The 26,004-nt window shown below is 31.6% G+C and overlaps 1 protein-coding gene across 2 annotated transcripts in view; it reads right to left on the reverse strand.

Annotated features, from left to right (window-relative positions):
* The window catches only part of LOC145293977 (CD109 antigen-like), a 135,537-nt gene that overhangs the window by 70,765 nt on the left and 38,768 nt on the right, over positions 1–26,004 (reverse strand). For both annotated transcript variants that reach the window (XM_080140874.1, XM_080140865.1), the window contains exons 8-16: positions 24,574–24,613; positions 22,847–22,931; positions 16,015–16,141; positions 12,846–13,088; positions 10,216–10,401; positions 7,739–7,840; positions 3,767–3,829; positions 2,100–2,294; positions 864–1,013 (exon numbers count right to left, since the gene is read on the reverse strand). In XM_080140874.1, the coding sequence (XP_079997000.1) occupies positions 864–1,013; positions 2,100–2,294; positions 3,767–3,829; positions 7,739–7,840; positions 10,216–10,401; positions 12,846–13,088; positions 16,015–16,141; positions 22,847–22,931; positions 24,574–24,613 (1,191 nt within the window). The remainder of the gene's footprint in view (positions 1–863; positions 1,014–2,099; positions 2,295–3,766; positions 3,830–7,738; positions 7,841–10,215; positions 10,402–12,845; positions 13,089–16,014; positions 16,142–22,846; positions 22,932–24,573; positions 24,614–26,004) is intronic.

Here is a 26,004-nt window from a genome sequence, read left to right on the forward strand (position 1 = left end):
TTTTCCCTGGCTAAAACCCAAATATAAAGTTTTGCATGGGTTCGAATACTCTATACATTAATTTTTATGTCTGTAGAGCAAAAACTGACAGAGGAGTTTGGTAGACAAAATTTTTTAAACAAATATATAAGCATACATAAATATATATAGAAAGAGGTTTGTGTTTACTATAACCTTTTTTATGCAAACATTACACAAGTATAAATCATGTAGAATATCTGCAAGAATACAATTACACATAATAGTTAACTAAAGATGCTCATCCCATAAGAAAACTGAAAAAACTAATAGGGAATGAATAAAATGAATTAAATTAAAATAAATGTTTAAATGTTTAAAAGAATATGCAAATTAGCTAGATCTTTTTGCAGATGAATGCAATTCCACAGACCCATATATAACAAAGTTGTATTTTCTTTTTAAATAAATAGAAAATAGGGTTATTATTGAACCAATTCTCTATTGATTATTATATTGTACCCAATATATAGCAGTGATTTCAAAAGTTAAAAAAAAATGACTTGGGTGACATCAGTTAGAATCAAAACCAAAACAGATAGCTCTCCACCATTATTCGTTACCATCTGAGCTAATGACACATGGATATAAAAACTTAATTAACTGACTTTAATATATAAATGTATATTTGCAGATGCATAGAAGACCACTTTAAGTCAACTTATGCCAATTTTCCATTTTGACCCCTTAGTGGTTACTTTTACCACCTAAAAATTGAATTTGCTGCACAAGTTCGAATCCACTATAAATCAAGTTTCAAGTTTGTAGACTAAAAATTGACAGAGTAGTTTGGTAGAGACCGTTTTACACACACACACTCACTCACACACACACACGCAACTTACCATGTTTTGTGTAATGCCAGCTCCCATTCCACGAATGTACAAGTCATAAGGGACAGCAGCAATAGCCACATAAGATCCAGGATCCGCATAGGCATTAATTTCCACCGTATCTTGAGTGAAATCTTTTCCTCGATTGAATGTCAGTTTCACCTATATTCAATAAATAAATAAAAAAAAACATGTTTCTAACTTTCATTGCGTTATGGTTGTTCAAGATTTGGCCAGTAGATCTACTAGCATATAATTTGGTTAGTTAAAAATAAGTTCAGTCGGGGTCAACTTGGTGAACTTAAAGTGAGTTTCTATTTGGCTGTGGGAATTGATAGAAATGGGTGCGACATCACATGGCTCAAAGAGAGAATGAGCATAAGAAACAGCAGCTCTTGGGAGCACTATTTTAAAATGCTTTGATATCATATCATGAGACAGTGATAAATCTCTCTCTTTGTGCCTTCTTAAAATTATGTAAAACGATAAGGAGGAAATTAATTATTAGTGAAAACAGTTTTCGAAGACAATTAGCAAAAATTAAGTTTTGCTTAATTGGAATTCCAATTTTCAGAAAAGATTTACCTCCCTTTTGTTACCATTTTAACTCTTTTTTATTATTTGCAAAATTCAGTTTTCATTAATTGTCTTCAAAAACTATTTTTATTAATAATTAATTTTCTACTTTATCGTTTTTTTTTTTTAAATTTGGGATATATTCATGACTGTGACATGACAAATCAGTTGATACCATTAGTTTCACCTGAAATTCAATATTTCAATTTCCGAATTTTGCTATAATCATGAAGAATCAAGTATTCTTTTGTGTTTCGGAAATAAATGAAACCAACCAATTGAAAATATATATATATATTATACTCTATTTTTGTCTTATATTTAGACAAAAATAGAGTACAATATAAACCTAAACACTCCTGGAGTACTCGGGACACATAGGATTAGTAAATTTAGTTTTACTGATAAAATGCAAAAGTTCAGGATAGTAAAAAGAAAATGACAAAAAAATTGTTCAGAACATCTATCTGTAAATATTTGGCATAATCAGCAAAGAGGTTAAGTTTGATAAGTAGATAGGATAAATATATTTCATTTTGATCAACAGAGTACAATATCATGGGATCTGCATTTACATTTAACAGACAACAAAAAAAAAAAAACAATATAAAATGAAATACAAGAAATCAAAGGCCATTTTAGTCTGGAAAAAAAAAAAACTTGCTGATTTACCTCATTTGTTGATGTTCCGTTAATAAAGAAGCTAAGGACATCAATGACAACTTCTTGGTCAGCCGTACGAATGTAGTAAACAGCAATGTGTGCCGTAGGGACCATGCTGCGACCCAATGCAACAGAAAAAGTCTTTTGCCGACTTGCACCCATTTCAAGCTCATCTCCAATTATAATGTTGCCTTTTGCAAGCACCTGAAAGACAAAATCATATTCATTAGAAACTAGATGCGGCACAAGATTTTTTTTTTTACTTTAATTTTTGTTTTTCTTTTTTTTTCTTTTAAACTATGCTTCTTGATATTTCTCTTTCTCTCTCATATGTATTTTAAACATTTTGTTTGATTATACCTTTTATCTATTTTAAAATTTACTAATAATCTTTTTTTGTGTCAAAATACAAATAATATTCACTGAATCATCTTTTTATGTTTTTATTTTGAAACATGAGATTAGAAAAACTGGCAAAATAAAAAGATAAAGTCAAACACAAGATTTCCATCTGTAGGGGCTTAGTCGACATTCACAGATGCCTGGTATCACAGTTGTGATGTGAGAATGGGTAAATGTTTTCCTACCCCTAACAATAAAAATAAACATAAAAAGGTTGTCAGAAAAAGCATTAAGGTGAAGACGATTTCAAAATTTCAATAAATTACTTATTTAACAACAGAAATGAAAGGCGAATGACATTGTGTTGACATATTTTTATGTGTGAATGTGCTGATTTCGCACGAGAGTCATGAAAGTGATAAAGCTAAAATGTTCAGGAAAAGAATATTTCTTCTCACTGCTCTGGTATTTCCATGTGGAGAAGTTTGATGAATGATGCGCGCGAAGGTGGTTGTTTAACCTCAGAAAAAAAAATGACAGAATCGGTGATTACAGCATGCTAGTTCGACTTTAACTCTGGGCTTGACTGACTGGTTTTGGCGCGTTTGCCCCCTTTTATCGTGGACAGACCGGCTCCCAGAGAACTGTTAGGGAAAATATTTTAAAATTCTCTTTCCTTGCAATGCGATTGGCTGAAAACGCAACATCCCTTTGACGTCAGGTTCTTTCAACTACGTCGGCGCACAACGGCAGAGTTTTAGTTTTTAAAATTGCAAAAATTGCGTGGGTGTATACAGCAACTGTACGTGCCACTGAAATGTTGCTTGTACAATCACTTAATATTTGTAGCGAGTCGCTACACATCTTATGTCTAACAATGTTTGCTTAAATGAAAGAATACTCTTAAACTTCAGATATTTTCTAGAATCAACATAATGTAATAGCATTAGAATAAGGATTCTTTATATATAATTTTTTAAAAGGACATAAAAAGTGATGCAAAGCTATTCTGTTCAGGAATTAATTTTAGCCATTCTCGAATAAGTATTCTAGTATATATAAAATATTTATTTGTTGTTATTGCTATGGAATTTAATTTAAGAAGAGTGGAACACAAGACTGCTTTCCTGCACACTACAACATGGTCATCTTTAAATTTAATGTTAACAAATACCATCATTATAAGAAATCAAATTTTGTTTATTCTCTTCCTCAGTTTCAATCCTCTCATTCAACGGATAATCAATTCATTTCCTTAACCCTTATCCTCGAGTGGATTTTGGTCTTAAGTGATTAGTAATAAAACAAAAAGAATAAATAAAGAATGCATTTACCTGATAAAATATTTTGGGAACATAAACCGAAGTTTTCACATGGAAAACCATGTATTCATTCACCTGAAATAAATTTTAAAAATCATGTTAAAAAAAATGAATAAAAGTATTCAATTCGTTTAGATTATAAATAATTGTGATACTATTGATGTCTCTGCCCTCTCCTCAAGTAGGAAGAAAAAAAAAGAAAGAGGAAAAGTATAACAACAAAAAGAAGAGGAAATAATTTTCTCAGATGAACAACGGTATAGGAAATGGGGTTGGAGGAAAGACAGTAGAGAGAAAGTTGTTCAAGTCAAACAAATGATTATTAATCAAGGTGTGGGACAAAAGGGTTGGATATAGAAATCAACATATTTAGAGTTAGTTTATGGGCAGTTTTAGGAGTAGCAATGAGTTTTGCGGCCATCTATAATAGTTAGGAACAGTTTACAAACAGTCTTGGGTTTGTGACAGTTGTGAATAGTTTCTAGTTGGGCATAGTGGAATGCAGGTTGTGGCTCGATATGTTATAATAATGCATTGCGAGCCAAACGAAGGTCAATAATAAAAAAAATAAGGAAAATTACATATGCTGACCACTGTCAACCTAAATGTTTAACACTAATTTAAATAAACATTGAGTAATCAGAAAAACAAAAGAAAATATAAAATGAAAAAAAGCACCTAACAAAAATTAGTTTTGTTCAAGAAACATCAAAATACTTCAAAGTGAAAAAAATTAATTGAAGTGAAATGGACAAAATTATGTGTACGTTTGAAACTGTTATTGAAAATTGGGTATTTGTACAGTTTAATCAAGACATTAAAAAATGAAATATCGAAAAAATGTTATATTGTACATTTCCATTTTGAACTGAAGATCTCCGAAAAAAATTTCACTCAATTTGATGGAGTAGTTTTTTTGTTTTTTTTACAGTGGAAAAACATGTTTTTATGTCAGCACGTTGAAGGTAGACATCTTTGAATTTTTTAAATTTTTGTTTGGATTTTTAGAACACGCCACAGGGAGATAACTCAATTTAAAGTGCCGACACTCCCTCCCCATCTTTAATACTAGCTTTTCTTCCTAAAACTCGAACCTTTCGCTCGGTATCATAAATTGCTTTTTCGCTGTAAAAAAAAAAAAAAAAAAAAAAGTACTTGATGAAATTAAGTGAATTTTTTTTTTTTTTTGAGAACTTCATTCCATATTTTCATTTTTTAATGTCTTGATTAAATTGTACAAGTACCGAAAATTGTACCACAAATATACCACACACAACCAAAAACAAAACACACGTACACATACATACAAGTACAAAGAGTTGCAAGCATGTACACTTACAGACATACACATGCGGGTACATGTACACATTCATGAGGCATGAAATAGAAAGCTGACCGAGACAACAGTATCTCTTTGAAGCTGCCCTCAACTCATGTCAGTCGCCAGTCAGTCAGTTAAATTGACTCATTTATGTTTATTTTTTATATTTTATGCAGAGATGGAGGTAGTTGGGTTTTGATTGTGAATTTGTGTTCATAGTATCCAAATATGGTTGGGTGGATCAGAGGAAGATAACATTAGGCTTTCTGTTGAATTCAAAAGCCTTGTCTCATGTTAAAAATGTGCAGCTCTCAATGAGAAAGATGACAATACGGACAGGACAGAGGATAAAAGAGAAGAAAACTATGGAGACGGTGTTGGGGTTGGTATTTGCTGTCATACATGATGACATTAAAATTGGCAATATTTAAAAGCATTTCTTCTATGAATCTTCATCAATTAGGAGTCAACTTCCTTGAACCATATCTAAGTTATCTTCCTTGAATTATACTGAGCAACTTGAGATTGTACTCTTCTGTTTCCAAAAATAAAACTATCTAATTCCACCTCCACAAGGGAGAATATAAAAACTGGATTCAGTTTCTTTCAGAGTCAGACGCCCATGGCATTGAACATGGTCTGACAGTCTAACATCTTGGCAAGCTGTCATGAACCCTGGTTGTAGTACTTCCTCTAGTCTGGTTGCAGCCATAGACTTATAGAACATGTAAGTCACATTTATTTATATGTTGTTCATGCTTATTTCTCTATTTGTCGACCCTGGAAATACATATTCTTTATTGATTGTGTTCGGACATTTGTGTACACTTTCACTTAGTAATTGTCTTTGATATACTATGTTTGATATATCCTCCTTACATTTTTTTTTTGTGACAAACTTTACATATTTATATAAAATAAAATATACATCAGGTGCACTTGAAAGCCAAATTACAATGCAATATCATGAAAATAAACAAGTAAAATATTTGTTTATTTTAATAATATTCCATTGTAATTTGGCTTTCAAGCGCACCTGATGCTTATTTTATTTTATTCAAATCAAATTAACACTTTTATAACGGAACTCACACCCCTGACATGTTTTTTGTTTTTAATCTTATTTTTTATAATTCTAATTAATCTGTTGTTTTTTTTGTTTTATTTTGTTGTTGTATGTGCGTGTGTGTGTGTGTGTATGTGTGTACTTCTACAAAATTTGAACTAAACAAAACTAACTTTTATCAAAATAAACCTTAAACTTAGATTAGCTTAAGATTTTTTTTTTAAATAACAATGCAATAGAAATACCTTGTTTTTTCTCGTTCTTTTGTTAACTCGCTCCTTTATTGCTAAGATTTGATTTTTTTTTCTCATTAAAAGGTAACTTACGTTTTCTATTTTCTTTTTAATCCTTATAATAAAAAGTTATATTTTAGGAGTTTACTCATATGCAAATAGCAATTTTTTGACAAAAAAGAACAGGCAAAGTGCACATTATATGATATCTACTTAATTGGCACGTCAGAAGTACCTAAATATTATCTATTTATTTAAAATAACACGAGTTTCCAATCTTTATTGTAAAAACGTTCCCATATGACGTAAGTGAAGTAACTCAGTTATACTAAAAACAACAAAACGCACAATTTAGTAAAATAATTGCCAAATACTTCTTTTGGAACTCTCTAGTGTTTTTTTTTAGCCAAACATTTTATTTTCGCTAATTTTCGTCCAAAAATGTTTTTATAATCATTTTTTTTTTTACCTTGTTTTTTTGTAATATTTTGTAATTTTTGGATATAGTCATTACTGTAACAGGACAATTTAGTAGAGACCTTGAAATTCAATATTAAAAATTTCCAATTTTCCTATTATAGTGTAGCTGCATCTAAGGTTAATTTGAAAATTTTAGAAAACTAAATAATGTTATAAAATATTTTATTAAATGATTCTTGCAGTTAATACGACTAAAAAATTAAAGAAAAAAATAAATAAAAATCAACAGTCTTCTAAAAAAAGGTGTCTACATTGAAATCTCAGGGAAAAAAAAAAGCGCATTTTCAATCCTCCCCGCAGTGACTGTTCATAATGCTGATTTTATATGCCGGGCCTCTCTTCTTGTGTGGTAATAAAACTTCTTAAATGCACTTATGATATTAGACTGTATAAGGCATTCAGTTAGTCAAAATCGTCTGTTCTTTCTTTCATTGGATTTTTTCGATTACCGATACTTAAAGATATTCCAATACAAAACCTATCTAAAAACACTGCCAGGCACATGAAGTACATTTGTGTGAAATTTAAATTAAATTGGCCCAACTGTTTTGGAGTCCAAAGGGAACTCTTTCTCTTACACACAAAGTTCCTTTTATATAATAGTAGAGATTTTAATTTTCAAATTAATCTTATAATTTAGTATTTTTCTTCTAAGCATAATCTACTGCTAGTGATACTTTTTATGACTTTCCATTTTATGTTGGCATGGATTTATTTTTGTTTCTATATATATTTAGACAGACTTGTGCTGTTAACAATATTTGTTAACGAAAGAATTTGTCTTAATTTCTACAGTCTAAAGTTTTTCAGTAAACTTACAACTAAATTGTACTGCCTGATTGGGTTACACAAGAGCACAGTTAAATAAAGAGACTGTGTCTTACTTTTGGATATTTTGTTGATGTGGTCACAGACACAAAACTTTTGCTTGGTGAATAATATTTGTTGGCCACCAGTTGGATCACAGGAGAACCATCGTATTCGGCCTACAATGAAAAACATAATTTTGTTAGTGAACATCATAAAAATTAAGAAATTACTAGAATATCCTTGCATCAAATACAATAGAGAATAATTTTATATTCTTTGAACAAATCAATCAAGCATTGATTTTAAAAAAAAAGAAAAAAAAAGAAAAAAAAAAAAAAAAGAAAAAAGAAAAAGAAAAGTGAAATCCCAGAATGGCCATTTACAGAAGGAAGTAGGTATCTACTACTTTCCCCACTGCAAGAAGATGAGACAAGTCAGAAAGTGGGGGAGAGTCAAGCAAGTGCTCTTAAAGGAGGAGCACTCTGGCCTTATAAAAATTGCTTAGGCAGTCCTGTCTGCATTCCCCGATAGGGACACCTCAGACAGTAAGCAATACATTTACTCCGCCCCAAAAATGGGAGACAACAACATGGGAGGGCGTAACTTATCAAACCACTCAGAACCATACCTCAGCCCGACAGATGCAAAGCCATTCCATTCCCTACTCAAAAATGGCCAAGACTCTCAGACTGTGTCAAGGAGGTATCCTGCTTAACTGGTATGAATATAACCTACTCGGCCCGTGCCAGGTAGAAGTATGGGTGTCACAAATTATATAAACAAAACTGAAATTGAGATCAAAAGTCAACTGGCAATCAGGGTTCAAGAAAACCATTCCGTTAATTCCTGTACGTCCTCCTTCACTAATCTTCCTTGTTCATCGACAATAACGACTTTTTATACATCAATGTTTGCCGTCATTCTTTTAAGTAAATTTGTATAAGCATTATTAGACATGGCTAGTTTTCAGGAGAGCTGAAGATAATCCAATAGATAAAAATCTGGGACTACAGATTGGTGAGAGTGAAGCTTATTTAGAACCACATCTACTGATGAAACGATCACTAAAGTGTCTCTGCAGCCATTCCAACCAGTCCTATGAAGTTTGTTATATTTCTGGGATTTCACCTTCATTGTCAATATAGCTATGCCCCTAAGGTGTTTATTTAGCGGGATATTTGTCTGTAGCTCACCTTTTCAGATAGCATAACATTTGCAGATGGTTTTTAATCAATCAACAATTATTTTATTTTCAACAATACTTTGTTTTTTCTGGCCAGGTCTGGGTCAAATGTTTTATTCCTAACAGATGATGTTTTGGCATGGATATTAAACTGTGTGGAACTGCTTGATCCTGTTGTAACCAGTGTTCATTCCTCACAACACATCTTTGTCTGGCCAAAACATCTTAACGATCAATAAGTAGTGCTCTGTATTGATCAACACAAAGGTACGCATTTGGAGCATATTATTGAAATGCAGTAAAACAAAGATATTCATGAACAAAACTTGGATAAATCAGGTATAGAGTGAAGTTCATTCGTACCAAATATGGATTGTAAATTTTATTAATGATTTCAAGAGGAGGAGGGGGGATCATCCTATGCATACAGCTGCAGTAAATGTCTTGGATCAGTTGAAATATGCAGCTACTCATGAAATTGACCTAGATTTAGTTAAGGATTTAGTAAGGAATAACTCATTTCGTTTAATCCTTTTAAAATTCAGCTCATGTCTTTCAATTGTGGACATGTCCATTTTCTTCCTGAGATTCTCATTGACGGCTCTGTTAAATCTACTCTAAAACTTTTTTTTTATCAAATCTTTCTTGTCGTTGATATATTAGATCCATTGCTCTTTCTGTTTATCGTAAAGTCGGTTCTCTCCATTTTACACACCTAAGGCTATTATCTCTATAAATCTAATATCAGATGATGTATGCAGTACTGTTGTCATATTTGGGCTGGTGAATTTCTGTCCAATTTGAAGGTTCTTGACAAGATACAGAAATGTATCTTAATTTAATTTGCCCTGCTCTATCCTCTTCTCTGAAACCTCCCTCTCTCACAAACATGATGGTGCTAATCTCAGTCTTTTCTTTTATGGCATATGCTCTTAGAAATTGTCTGATCTATTCCCTGCTTCCATTGTTCCAGCTCATTTGATTCGTTGGTCTAGTGGTCTCCAATCGATTCACTTTGATTTTGATATCTTGTTGTAATACAGATTCCTATTCCAATAGCTGATTTGCAAGAACTGCAAGCTTGTAGAACTGTCTTCCTATTGACTGTTTTCCTCCTACCTATAGTCTTGGTCTTTTCTTCAAGACAAAGGTCATAGGTATCTCTTGTCTTTGCAGTAATCATCTTTTGTTCTTGTTACAGAGTGAATGCCATGAAAAAAAAAAATTTAAAAAAAAAAAAAATGTTTAAATACATAAAAACAAAAAAAATGGTCTTTCATTATTGACTATCTTTTTTATTTTAATTTTATTTTTAAATCTTTTAACTCTTAAAAAAAATTTTTTTATTACTTTAAATGTGTTACTCACCCTGAAAAAGACGGTATCAGCATCAAAGCCCATGGGAAAATGAAAAGTGGCAAATCCATTGATGGGTCGTTTTTCAACATAGTTATTCGCATCAAAACTTCTAGAATCTCCTGACCTTGACTTACTGACCTTTACAAATTTGTTCTCATACGGAGCCATACGTCCATCTTGTTTCATAATTGCTACCTAACAAACACAAGAGAAAATTGAAATTATTAAATAAAGAACCAAGAGCAAAGAGTTAGTATCAAAATGCAGACATGGAGGGTGTTCGAACTCCCTTAAAAGACACTCTTAAAGAGGATGTAGGATTTAAAAACTTTTTTATGTAAACATAAGGGCCATACCCTAATATGCATAATATTCTAAGTTTACCTGTGCACTGATCATTTTACCTACATCCTTTCCTATCCAACTCTGCTTTTACTCCCCCTCATTACACCATTTTGAATTTAAAAATTCAAAATGGTGTAATGGAAACATTAAAAGGTATATGTAGCTTCTCTTCCAATTTTTGAATTTTAATCATGTCAAATCACACTTCATTTCCTTTTGACGGATTGACTGTTGTTTTTTCTTCTGATGAGTTAAGGGCAAAATAGATTCAGTGATTGATATAATAATTAAGTGATTGATTTTGCGCTACGAAGATACTGTCAAGAATTGTAAAAGTCAATTGAATTAAAGGAATAAATTATAAGATGGTCAACATCATGAATTTTGAAATATAGTTTTTGTCATTTATTCTCTCTATATATATTTGTCACATAATCGCCATGTTAGCTTATGCGTTTTAGAGAGAAAAGATTTCAAATTTCATTTTTTGCTGATGGAAAGTATATTTTGCTTCTTTTTTTTTTTGTTTTAATCATCGCTGGAGCAAGAGAAATCACAGAGAAAGAGACGCCGAACCTGTAGCAATGGAAAGAGAGGCCGTAGAGAGAAAGAGAGGATGAGAGAGTTTATGAAAAGGCTTTACAGGAATGTATAGAACACATCTCAACACCCCCTCTACCTCATAAGGAGGAGTCAGTCATTTGATAAGGTCACAGGGTAGTGCCACACTGCCTGACCTTTTTTGATTCCGGGTTGCTTACCGCCAAAAATAGACAAAGAAAAAAAAAAGAGAGGCAAGTAAAATACGGATGAAAAAAGGAGAAGAAAGAAAAAGAAATACAAGCAGTCATGGCGATCAGACGATGAAACACTATTCCGTGTAATCACCAAAAATGGAACTAAGCTTTGGTGAATACAGAATACCCACCAATGAAAAACTAAACTGAGCAAACTCGTTTACAATGGACAAAGAATATTAACGAAATAATCAAAAACAAAAGCATGACTTGCAGAACTTATAAATCAATATCTAAATTGATCTTGGTAAAAATTGTGTTGTCCGAAAGACTTTTATCAAAAAGACATTTCATTGGTGAATTTGAGAAGCAAAATTTGCCAATGCGAGCTGAAGGTTGAGCAGAAGATCGAATTTATCAATAAAAAATGGCTGTGGATCAAGCAGCGAAGGAGAGGAGGGCAACAATATGCCCCAGAGTTGTGGATGTGTGTTTTTAAACACGATGAAGCCAGGCTAACGAAAATGCCCTGGATTGAAAATCTAAAATAATGAAACTTGCTGAATGAACTATATGTCCTCTATCTCTGTCTCTTGTGTGATGAATTAATGTTTCCTTTTGTTTTGCGCTTTTGTTATTTGATATATTTTCTACTCTGCATTTTTAAACATTATCGTCACCACCCCGATCTTGAGGATTCATTTTTTTTTTTTTTTTAATCTCACCTTTTCTCTCCTCTTCTCGTTTATTTTTGTAATAAAATTAATTTAAACTTTAATATTCATGTTTGCGTTCTGTTGCTTTCATGTGCTGTTCATTTGTCCACTTCATATTTTTCGGGTTTTGAAAGAGTCTCTCCCATCCTCTCTTGTTCGGTGAAATATATCAAACCCAGAAGACATTTTTTTCCTTAATTTTTTTTTATTTTGTTAAATAAGCACCTTTACATAGTCCAAATGTGGGGTGTGATCGTAAAAATATATACGCGTGTGTAACCCCCCTCCCCAAATAAATAAATTATATGTATCACAGGATAGTTCTTCAGAATAAGGTTGTAATAGTATTATTATACTTATTTACTTATATATATATATATATATATATATATATATATATATATATATATATATTAGTAACTTGATTGTGTCTATATTTTGTTAATAGGAAAGTGGTATTTTCTACTGAAGAGCTATGAATTTAGCAGCTGTCCTGTTTTTAAATTTCCACAACAGCTTCATGGTAAACGGCTAATGATTCCCATTTTCTATTTAACAACTTAAAAGTTTATTGCTTTCTTTTCACTATTGTATAGTTGAATTCCATTTTGTAATTGTGAATTTTCTAGTGGTGAGTCTGCTTATGCATGTCATAAGTCTGTGATATGTTGAACTTGGTATAGTGTAAGTAGTAATTTAAACAACAATTTTTATATTGTTTTTTTTTTATAAAATATGCTTTTTTAGACATTATATATTTCCTTTTTTAATTTAGAATTGAAGAAAGAAAAATTACACGGATAAAATTTATTACAATCTTTAAACCAAAGTGTTGTCTTACTGTAACTGTCATATTTCCTCCTGGCTTGAAACTTCGAACAACCGGTCCAACCCACTTCACAACAACCTTGGAACTGTAACAAAATGTTGTAGCGGATCCTTTCCGCGTCATAGCCAAGTACCAATCTTTTACAGTGACATTAAACACCAACTCGCTGTCCTTTAACGTCGTGGGAAAGAAGAGACGTTTCATCTTTTGCTGAATTTCATTCATGGAAAATGCAAAATTGATTCTCCCATTAAACTGAAAAGTAAAATTCATTTTTAATTGTCAAATAAAATTAATAGAAAAAAAGAAAAAAAAAGCATTAAATTTCTCCATATTCCCATGAAAAAATAAATGCATCTAATTTTCAAAATAAGTAATGTTTAAATAAAAAGTTGATTGAATAAAAATGTATAAGATGCTTTATTTATTTATTTTTTTTTTAAAGGAGGTGGCAAACGTTAAAATATATCGCAGAAAAATATTTTTATTATTCAAATATATGGTGCATTACAAAGAATAATTTTTGGCATTTATAATTTAAATACAATTTTGGCCATACGGCTTGCGCATATATGGCATAATTTGGAGGTTCAATTTTTGCAAACTGTACATTAGGATGTATTTTGGCAATAACATGTCAAATGTTGTTTTACAACTGGTCTATTGTTTCTGGTTTATTAGTGTAGACATGGGACTTTATATCTCCTCAATATTAACAATAACTTTAAAACAATTTGGCAGTATGCTTTTTCTTGGTTTGAAATAGAAAATCAACTAAGTATATAAATTCCAATCAACAATTATTTTATTTCTAAAAATCCATGTTTTTTCCAACTAGATGGCTTGATTTCAATCAATGATTATTTTATTTTTGACAATCAATTATGTTGTGTCGTTTTTCTTGACAAATGCATGTTCGCATCAAGTGCGTCTACTTCTAGTTGATGACCTTTTTTGGTACATTCAGACTAAATATTTACCAATAGTTTTATAACAGTTAGTTCAAGTAATAATTTAATGACGAAATGATGCTTTAATAATTTAATTTTCTAAAAATATTTTTTTTTTATATTAATCAAAAGTAATTTAGTAAAATAAAATATATGGCATAATATAAAAAATCCCCCCCAAATTCTCCAAAGGACCAAAAAAAATTTAAAAAAAAAAATAAAAATAAAAATAAAATAAAAAAAAAAAATGAAATAAAATAAAAAAAATGAAAATAAAAACTCCCGAGCGATGCCAGATAGTAGTGTATGTTTGGTTAGTATTTGATAATGTTTCTGTGTATAAAAACAAAAACATCCGACTACTCTCTTCCTACTCACTGTTTAAGTATAGAGCTAGCTTTATCAGTGTTTAGACCAACTCCTATATTTTATTAATATGTAAGAAAAACTGTTGCACGAGAGGAAAAACAAAATCTTTCAATATATTATTCAGACTCAGCTCGAGTGTTATCTTCACAAGGTTTCAGCTGATATAACTGACCTTCTTCAGTTGTATTTTGTCAAACTCAGAAATTTGCACAGAATTTCGAACAGAATCCTTTATTTAATCCACGTGAGTCAAGGGGCACAATTAATTCTTTTGTTTTTTGTTTTTTTGACATAAGATTAAAAAGCTGATTTGTTTAAAATATTGTGTTATTTCCAGATTTTATAGTGCCTTTAAGCCTTTAAACTTACAGAAAGAAAGTAATTTTTTTACTTGAATTAATGTTTAAAGGGTAAAAATAATATGATTCTTTTCTGCTCTAAAACTAAGAAGTAAATGATGAGTTTGAAGGGTTAAACAGTTTCTTTATAGGCAACAATATGTTTCTTTAAAAATTATAACATTGAACATTGAGAACGTTTTAGAATTAAAATCCATTTAGTATTACATAGTAATAGGGGGAAAAAATGATGGTTTAATTTTATCTTGAATGATACAAAAAAAAAAAAAAAAAAAAAAGCATGGCATCCTGTAAGACTTCATTCTGTGAAAACATTTTTTGTAGCATCTCAAACGCATCTTTCTTCAGATTATTATACTAAATAGATTTTAAGTCAAAATGGTTCCTCATTAAATATTATTTATAAAAACAAATTTTTATTGCCTGTACACATTATTTTCACATTATGTTTAACCTTTCAAACTCATCATCAGTTAAGCAACCATTAATTATACAATCCTTCACATAATGCACTGCATCTTCATGAATATGATATTAAAGGTTTAATTTATTTACATTTAATTCTTTTTTGAGAGAGAAGTTTTAAAATTAATTGGAAACAACAGAATATATATATACTTTTAAAAATTGAAATTTAAATCGCATGAATACTTTAGTTTTTTTTTTTAATTTGATTTTTTTTAATCAAAATTCGCATACCAGTTTATTTATTTATTTTTTCTTCACTGACAGATCATAACTTATCAAGGTCAAGGGGCAATTCAAGGATAGGGATTAAAGAGATCGTCAGTTGGACAATGATTGCAACCACAAAAGGATTGAAAGCAATGGATGGAATGATCAGAAAATTGCTTATGAAGAATTGCTTATCCAAGAGTATCTTGTTCCACAGATGGAATGTTCTAACACAGAGATGTTTAGTTTTTGGTACAGAGAAAAAGAGAAAGAAAAATTCTTTGCTGTGGTTGTAGCTAGACAAGTTTTAGTTATGAATTGCAGATCAGTTGAAAACTTGTTTGTTTACAATTTTTTTTTTAATAGGATTTTAAAATTTAATTTTCATTTTTCTTATTCGTATCCATGTTTCTGCAAGAACCGATGACATAATGGATAAAGTACTAGATAAATTCAGCTGTAAGTGAAACTCTTCTGGATCGTTGAAGGTTCAATCCTCAATGCAGGCGATACTCAGAATTCAATTATCTAGTCGTGGCTGACAGAGCAAGATCATGCTACCCCCGTGAATGAAATAAAAGGTTTCATTTGAAATTTTATGCAGATTTTTGAGTTTCACAAAAAGATTCCCCAAGTTAGACAAGAGACAGCTGAAGAAGGTCAGAGGTTCTATTGGGCAAAACATTGTGAAAATAACATTCAAGATGAGAATAGTAGTCCAAATAATACAAAACATTCATATTTACACACATATACACAATATATCCGATCAGATAAGTTCATGAATAGATTGATATGTAATTCCAATGTTTGGAATTGTTGACTTACATATTCCACATCTTTCGTAAGAATTGGTAAGTGTTGATTTTTTTTGTTATAATAGTATTTGGCAGTTGGTGGAACAACGGTCAGTGTAATGACTGCAGAACCAATTGTAGCTTTGCCACTTGTATGACTGAAATAAATAAATGAATATTGGTTTAAAATAATATTTACTTTAATGAAAACATTTAAATGAATATATTCAGAGGTTTTCTGTCTTCATTTATCATGTTTATATCAAAAGGAGTTGCAATACTATCAACACCCCCCCAAGTGTTAGGAATTTAAAAAAGAGGAAAAAATATAACACAAGAAAAAGAGGAAATAAGTTTATCAGCAGAATAAAAGTGTAGAAAGTTGTTCACCAAGGCACACAAAGGAAACTAAAATAGGATTGTTAATGAAGGTGTGGCAGTGATGGGAACAAAAGGACCGAACCATGGAGATTAATATGTTTTGAGTTAGTTTACGGGTAGTTTTAGGAGTGACAATGGGTTTTACAAGAGTTAAATGGTTCATAACAGACTAACAACCTGACTATCCCAAGTTTAAATTCAGTCCATTCCACACACACACACAAAAAGTCTCGATACTCTTCTATCATGGAGACCAAAAAAGTCAAACAATGCAGTGATTGAGTGAAAACCTCCCTAAGTGTAAAAGTTCCGACTTGTTTCTTTTCATGCAATATTTGTGTTTATTTGCTTATATATTGAAAATAAGTATAATAGACAATTTTGTTTTTTCTTACTAGTTTTTTAGTGACTTGTTTATTTACTTATATATTGAAAATAAATATACTAGATTATTTTATTGCTTTTCTTATCCTTTTCAATATTGCAACATTTTTTTTTTTTTCAATATTGCAATATTTTTTCAAAATAATAAAAACTTTTTTGACATCATCTACTGAGTTCATATTTACTATGCAGTTTAAAATTGAATTATTCATATTTTTGTAACTATTAAACATTTCATTAATATCTGGAGTTATTAAACATTTACAAAAAGATTTATCAAAAAAAAAATTGCATAAAAGTAAATTAAACATTTAAAAGATTTTTTTTTCACATATATTTTGATATGTCAACACTGAAAAGAAACAAATCAGAACTTTTATGTATCGTGAAAATTTGCACTTAACATGTTGTTCGATACTTCGGTCTCCATGACAGAAGAGTATCGCGAGTTAAACTGCCAAATAACCAACATTGGCAACCTTCATGTGGTCCCTCCTGTAATCCTCGATATCCTTCTAGAAAGAATTCTGATTAGAAAAATGTTGGGGAAATCAATGCCAGCAATAGAATATCCAGATTCATACGATATGATTTTAAAGAATTTTGATACTCTTGTTGGATTTGGTTTTTACAAATATGTAGAGTCATTGATTAAAAATGTTTTTGACTCCCAATGGGGGGATGAGACGAATAAATTCGCCAATCATTTTTATAACCACCGGCTGTGCTAAACAACCAATGAAAACCTTCCAAAGTTAGTATAAAAATTATCGAATTTTGGATTCAATCAGTTCGTCGCTAAATACGTCACGGACCACATTTGATTCTTGGCCGGCATCTTGGTTACTGCCAATTACAGTCAGGATCTGATCTGAACTACATCGCCATCTTTGTTCAACATAATGTCACAACACTTAATAGGTTATGCGGCCAGCCATTGTCTTTTCTTTGATGGATCGGAATCTAAATTTGAATTGTGGCAGGTAAAATTTCTGGGATATCTAAGGATTCGAAAACTACACAAAGTGATACAATCTCCAACAGAGAATCCTAACGACCCCAAATTTCTCGAAAAGAACGCGACTGTTTTTGCAGAACTGATTCAATGCTTAGACGATAAAAGTCTGTCTCTGATTATAAGAGATGCATTGGATGACGGACGGAAAGCATCGAACATATTAAGAGAACATTACTTATCAAAAGGGAAACTGAAACTTATATCACTATATACAGAACTAACATCTCTGAAACTTAACGAGGATGAAACTATTACCGACTACGTTATAAGGGCAGAAACAACCGCCAATGCCTTAAAACTCTCAGGTGAAATAATAAGCAATAGCTTGTTGATATCAATGACCTTCAAGAGACTTCCAGCCGATTTTAAACCATTTACAATCACAAAAATTTCCAATATAAATGCTCTAAAATGGACTCCGTAAAAAAACGTTGAGAACTTTGAGGAAGAACATACATTTCTATTCACATGTAACTTTGACAATACCACAAACAGTAAAAATCTCCGTGCAGACAGTGGTGCTACAGCACACGTTATCACCAAGGAATCTGATTTTATTACTTTTGATTCAAACTTTAATCCACAAAGTCATTTTGTTGAACTTGCCGACGGTAGTCAAATAAATGATATAGTCTTCAAAAGAGGCAATGCTAAAATATCCCTAAAAAATAATAAAGGCGAAATCTGTAACTGTATTCTAAAAAATGCTCTGTTCATACCTACATTTAAGCAAGACATATTTTCCATGCAGGCTGCAATTAAACAAGGCATGAATATAAAGTTTGGTCAAAACAAGTCAAAATTGATATACCCCAATGGAACTGTATCTGACATTAAAGAAAATGACCGACTATATTATTTAAAAAGTATGGTTCCCTCAAAAACTGCCTGTCACGACTTAGAAACCTGGCATAAAATTCTAGGACACTGCAATACAGCTGATATTAAAAAATTACCAAATGTAGTCGAAGGCATGAAAATACCACCTTCAGACGATCTCCCAAATTGTGATGTGTGTGCACAGGGGAAAATGACAAAATATATAAGCCGAATGCCAGACAAAAAAGCTACGAAAATTATCTCACTTGTGCATTGTAATTAGCAGGTCCGATCAGCCCGATGGGGAGAAATAATCTAAGGTATGTTTTGAACTTTATTGATGATTTTTCCGGTTTAATTCTAGTTTATTTTCTAAAAAACAAATCCGACACTATCCTCGCCACTAAGAAATATTTAGCTGATATTGCCCCGTACGGCTCAGTAAAATGTATTCGCTCAGACAATGGAACTAAATTTACTAGTAAAGACTTTGAACTTCTATTAATTAACTACGGTATTAAACATGAGAAATCTGCGCCATATTCCCCCTTCCAAAATGGCACCGCTGAAAGGGCATGGCAAACCCTTTTTGAGATGACAAGATGCCTACTTATCGAATCGAAATTAACGCATAGTTTATGGACGTACGCTTTAATGGCAGCAGCATATATCAGAAATAGATCGTTCAATAAAAGACTAGGCAAAACGCTGTATAAAGCATTTTGCAGTGTAAAACCTATAAAAAGAATAAGATTAAAACATTTTATAACCAAACTTTTTGGAATCTAATTATGAATAAATCTCTTTTCAGAAACCCAAAAAGAAGCATGAACAGTCAAAAATCACACCAAAAATTGTAAATTGTCCCGGGCACAATGTTAAACTGCTACCATTTCTACCTTACTAACCAAATTAACCAACTAATACCTAACAATGTTTCCAGTTTTTCTTAAAAAGTCACTTGTTAAAAACTTGTTGTAAATTTCCTTTTCGTCAAATAATATTTTTTTGTATCTTTTTTGGCAAACATTTGTTAAAAACAAAAATGTATATTTGTGAATTTTTGTGCATGTGTTTATACAGGGTGACCCCTTCACCCCCCCAAAAAAAAAACGGGCCCCAACTCTAATTAGGCCCTGTTTCTTAGTGTTTTGTCCGAATGAAATGAAACTTTAGTCATAACTAGTTTATTATATTCAAAACATCACATCAAAACACTAGGGTCTTTGGCCTTTTTTTCTCCGTTGATTGTAAAATGCTCAGAAAAACAATTGAATGTTCTGGGTTTTTTTGGGGGTCACCCTGTATGTATTTGAAGAAAAGTATTCTATTCGTATGTTTATATATATTTGAAAAGTGCTTATTTTTATATGTATAAAAAAAATGGCTTCTTTTTGCACACATTATACCAATATATTAACAATTTCTTTTGACCAATGAGAATAAAGACAAATCCCCCCCCCAAAAAAAAACAAAAACAAAGAAAATTATTTTATTGGTTTATTTTTATTTGTTCATCTATTTGTTTGTTTTATTTTTATTTATTTTTCTTTCCTTTTCTCAAGTCAAACCAAAATTGAATCCAAAAGGATTTTTCCATTATATCAAAAAGGGGGGGGGGTAAAATGTTTTTGACTCCTAATGGGGTATGAGACGAATAAATTTGGCAATCATTTTTATAACCAAGGGCTGTGCTAAACAATGAAAACCTTCCAAAATTAGTATAAAAATTGTCGAATTTTGGATTCAATCAGTTCGTCACAGACCGCATTTGATTCTTGGCTGCCATCTTGGTTACTGCCAATTACAGTCAGGATCTAATCTGCACTACACCGCCATCTTTGTTCAACATAATGTCACAACACTTAACATTTAACTACACAGTCACCTACGTAAGTTCACTTTCTCTTTTCTCCCTTTTCGGTCCGACAACTAAGGAAATAACAGGCAGTCAGTATCCTCTTTATCCAGACCAGTTTTTACCTTTAAGCTTGTTATATTTTTATTTAAATTGTTTTGTTTTTACTGTTTAAAATATTTTCATTTAAATTGTTTTGTTCTTACTAATTTAAAAAAAAAAAAAAAAAAAAAAAAAAGATATGCAAATTCAGTTTCTTATCACGTGATTTTGCACGTGTTCCTTTTTTGCTTTAAAAGACTGAGTTCTTTCTCTCTTACTTGAGTAGCTGTGAATTTTGTTCAATAAAGCCTTGGAAAGAGGTTTTGTTTTACATCTTCATTTACTTCGAACACTACAAAGCTTTAGTAAGTCTATGTTTTATTATATCAACTTTGCATGGGCGTAAAATACACTTAAATATGATATTTTAATTTGTTCAGATTTTGTATATATATTTTGTCCAAGTATTAGAAAGCAAAACTGTAATATTCAAAGCTTGTGACATTATCACTGTACCAACATGACACGCATATGAACCGATTAAAAATAAAAATAAACTAACATGAATGTACAAAAGGTATGATTTTTTCAATTTTGACCCATTTTTAACCCCCTTAAAAACTATTTTAATTGGCTAAAAACCCATAAAAGAACGGTCCGTAAAAAATTCAATCATTTGAAGCCCTCATGCCGCTCTGCGACTTTTAGTTTCAGAGGAGATAGAGTTTGAAAATATGGAGACTGACATATAGCCTTTTATATATTAGATGTATGAAGAAGTTTGGCATGTACGCATATTTTTTATGTATTAATTGTAAGTACAAATAAACCCTGTTATATTGTATTTTATATAAATATTTTTTTTAAGTTCAACCCAAATTTTAGGCACAAATTCAGGGCTATTGTCGCAATTGAAACCCTCCCCACACACACACAAAAATAAAAAGTCCAACACTTCCTCACTATAGTGAAGGTAGTGGCAATGTGGGAGTCTCAGAGCAGCCCTACCAACAGCACTAGTGAAAATTCAAGGATGAGTCCGTTGTTCTTTAGTCATGTAGCAAGGATATGTTAAATGCGGAACCACAAATCCATAATGTGAGAATAACAACTGCAATTTCTTTGTATGTTCTCGACCAAACCTTCACAGATTTCATATGCAACTACTGAGCCTTGCTGCTCTCAGTGTTAGAAAAGAGAGAGACAGTGTGATGCAAATATAATGAATACCTACGGCCAACATAGAGGATTTCATGGCGAGCCATGAGGAATGATCTTTTGAGGTGTCAGGTAAAAATCCAATTTGCTGAATAACAACAACGATACACCAATCATGATTGTGTAGCTTTTTAGAATATTGCAAATTAACAAAAAATTAAGTGTGATACTATAGAATTTGCTAACCCAAAAATTTGACCACCAAGGGAGATTAGCTGGAAAATAGATGAGAATATGAAAGCAACAGATCCAAAGTAATGCTATGAATAATAAGCAAGGTGGGGGAGGGGATCAGGATAGAGAATTTGAAAAAAAAAAAAAATTAATTCTGATTGAAGTGAACCGAGAGTAACAAAGACCAGACAGATCAGATTTCTAATAGAAATTTGTGGGACAATGACCGTTTGGTTGTTTTGATTTATGCCATATCAACCCTTTTTGGGTTATTTAATGCCGAATCCAGTAATTTTAGAAATAGCTTTTTCATGCTTTAAGTTATATATATCTTCAAATATTTATTTATCATTTTTATTTTGGTTGTTTTGTAGTGGGAAATTATCCTCTTTGTTTTTGAATTTGCAGAAGATGACTGAGTTTTTCAAATGAAAAGGGGGAAAAAAAATAATAATAATAATATACAATTTTTTGTGCATATTAGGTCAGGAAGCTGATGTCTTCAGACAGCCTGATCTGGTAGCACCAGCTAATGACTGTTGAAGCTGATGGATGCAGAAGATGAGTTCAACTGGACAACAGTGAATGATCACAATGGGCAAATCGATGAGAAATTTTGAAATGAATCTTAGCTGATATCCTTCAGAGATGGAAGGCTTTAGCTTGGAAGTAGAAACCCTAACAATTGTGGTATCCCAACAACACACACCTGTGTTCAACAAATTTTGGATACAAGGTCTATATGTGTTAGTGTTGTTTCTTATTTGATATGTACATTGTAAACTATGCCTATGTGCCCTCAAAAACCACCAATGCTACAATTGGCACAGCTAGGAATAGAAGATGAAGATAAAAGTCACAGCACATACATTCAAGATAAGGAAGCCAGATGAGGGGTTACAGGTATGGTAGCATATCACATATCAATCAAAACATCTGATAATAATCATAGGAAAATTGATGGCTTACTTTGACATAATAACACCACGTACATACTCCGTGTCATCCATTATGTAAGGTGGTACAGTAACATTCACATCAAACCGTGGAGTCCCTAAAATAAAAAAAAATAAAAAATAAATTAAATAAACAAGTAAAGCAGGAGTTATCTCCCCTTGTAATCACTACTACATGAATAAAGGCAACAACTATTTTCATGTACATTTAGACGTTTCTGAAAATGTGCAGTTTCTGAGAACTGATGCTGGGGATGAGGTAGCATTTTTCATTCGTCCACGGGAATGAACCAGAGTTTTATGAAGTCACCAAGACTTGTTTTAGATAAACATTTCATGATTTTTAATAACTAACAAAATTATGTTCCAGAATTTTGGAAATGAAAATTGATAGTTTGTATTATTTTCTTTTTCATTATTCAGACTACTGTTTGCATTATTTTGAACTCTGGAATCTTTCTGTCAAACTCGGAGAATATGCACCTGATCATGGCTGACACAATGAGAGCAAGCTACCCCTGTGGATTAAATATAGTTTTGTACAAAATTTTTGTACAGATTCTCCAAGTTTGACAAGATGCATCCGAAGAAGATTGGAGGTTATATCAGCGAAAACATTGTGATTATAACATCCAAAATGAGAACAATAGTCTGAATAATACAAATACTACATTTCAATACTTTTCTGTCTGAATAATCCAAGTGATTTTGGAGAATTTTTAGGTTCTTATGGGCAAAATTTTCTAAAAAAAAAACAAAAAAAAAACAAAAAAAAAAAACCTTGGACATTTTATCTTGGAAAGAAAGTTCAATTCTCACTCGAGAGAAAACTGAAATTATACGAAATTATAGGATAAGCACTAAAAGTTTAATTGGGAGCAACAACTTTTGAAGAACTGGAACAGAAACAGTGTATATTAATTGAACAATTTTACTTAGGTAAGTAATGAAGAATGATATTCAAAACAGTAAAAGAATGAAGGTCTATGAACACGTGCATCTGTGGAACTTATGTGAAGAAGCGTTTTGTAAACAGGTGTACACTCTTCAGCCCCAACAGTTGCTGGTTCTTTCAGTCATAACAGAATTACATATGACAGACAACTTTCTGGAGCTTGGGTTGTAATGCCATTAATCTTGTTGAGTTGTCTCAATAAATAATCAAATTTTCTCCAACTTACACTATTAATGATTACTACACTACCACCTTACATTCATTAACTCTTATCTTCAAATGGCCTTCGGGCCTTGATAGGTAGTGACTCCCAACTAAAAAACATAAATGGAAAACGAGCTGAGACCTAAGCATTTGAATTTATATCAGCTGGCCTATGTTACCCCTAAGAGAGTAGTTAAGGCATAGCTTTGGCTAACCCCCATGACCCTTAAATGGATATAGGAAGACAACAGCACTGATTAATCTAGGAATAGTTCATAAGTGCCATTGATCTAACTCAAAAGCAGTCAAGGTCAGATAACTTTGTTCAAAATTTCATGAAAAACTCTTAAAACAAATTTGAGAAAGTCAGAAAAATAATGGAATAATGCATTAACAAAAAAAAAAAAAGAAAAAAAAAGATAGGGACAAAAAATACAAGCTTTTTTCAATTAACATCAGGATGAAAAAAAGTCAATTTTTTTTCTTCTAAAATAGAAAAGTATCTTTAATAAATTTAGTTTTTTATATTTTTTTTCTTTTAATTCAAAAACTTTGACAAACTTTAGCAAAAACATACTTACAAAATTCTTCAACAATAAATTCCTTTGTATATTCTGTGCCCTAAAAATATAAAGGGAATAATTCAACTTTAAAACTGAAACAATATATTGGCTTCTAGTTTTATACCATTAACTCTAACAAATAACAAACTAAACTAATTTAGCTTGTTTATTGTTACTTGACATAAGATGGTAACCTGACCATAAAGAATTAGTGGAGTGAAAATAATCCAATCACTTTTTATAAAAGCAAGTAAATGATAAATTGTTTACTATCTGTTACATGTTCAGCATAGATGTTTGTGATTTATTTGGTTTGCAATTCTTATTTCAGTTTATACAACACTAGCTGAACCTGTGCATCGGCATTACCCAAGTAAATTGAAGAACCCAAGAAACTTATACTCCTATTTCTGAATCCTATATAAATTACTCGATTTTTTTCTAATTAGCTATAACTATTAACTGTTGTGTTCTGTAAGTATTACATGAACACACAATAAACAAAAAGAGCATCCTCACAGTAACATACTTATGTTTGTTTGTTGTTTTATGGCATATCAACCACTGCAGGTCATTTAATGCCAAATCATCTGTTGAACATACTTGGGTCGAGGCAAGGATTTCAGAGGAGGGGTGGTAAATAATTAACTCTATACACAAACATGATCTGGTTTAGAAAAAAAAGATAAATATGAAATGAAAACAACAGTTTGGGTGTTAACGGTTCATTAAGGAGGCGTAATTTGATGAACCAAAAATCATTGAAGAAGCTGTTTGAAAACATTTTGAATTTGTTATCAATTAAAAATGTTTGTTTTGAAAATATGCAAAAGCAATTGCATGAGATTTAAAAAAAAAAAAAATTTTTTTTTTTTTTACACAGGCATCACCACATTATCAAGGCAAAGAGGCCACTCAAGGATAAGGGTTAAAGAGTGTACAGTAGAAATTGGAAAATATAGTAATCATTAGTAATGAAAATTCGGTAAATTTGTTAACTTATATGGAACGTCTCATCAAGGACTTATTTACGTTAGACTTGAACACAACCATATTGTACTCAGCCGGAAAGCAGGAAAACGGAAGACAATTCTACAGGCGTGCTGTTCTAAGAAAGAAGCTTTGTTCATGGAATCTACATTTAGGTTTAGGCACAGATAAAGAGTGGGGGGAATTATTGATAGTGTTTTCAGCTAGACGAGTGTTGCTTGTGAAAGTTTGGCGAGGGGGGGGGGACCATAGACTGAAGCTCAGTCGAACACTTTCCATGAAAATAACGATACATCAGAGACAAGCTCGCAACATCTCTTCTATGAGATAGAGGTTGCAGGGAAGAGAAAAGGACATCTCCTACGGGGCTACGAAGTCTATTTTGAACTATATCAAGGCAGGACAAGTTCTTTCTAGCAGCTCCTGCCCAGATGTGGCAACAGTATTCCATCCTTGGAC

The sequence above is a fragment of the Euprymna scolopes genome, chromosome 2, assembly GCF_053919585.1.
Source record: "Euprymna scolopes isolate OS-2025 chromosome 2, ASM5391958v1, whole genome shotgun sequence".
Taxonomy (NCBI): domain Eukaryota; kingdom Metazoa; phylum Mollusca; class Cephalopoda; order Sepiida; family Sepiolidae; genus Euprymna; species Euprymna scolopes.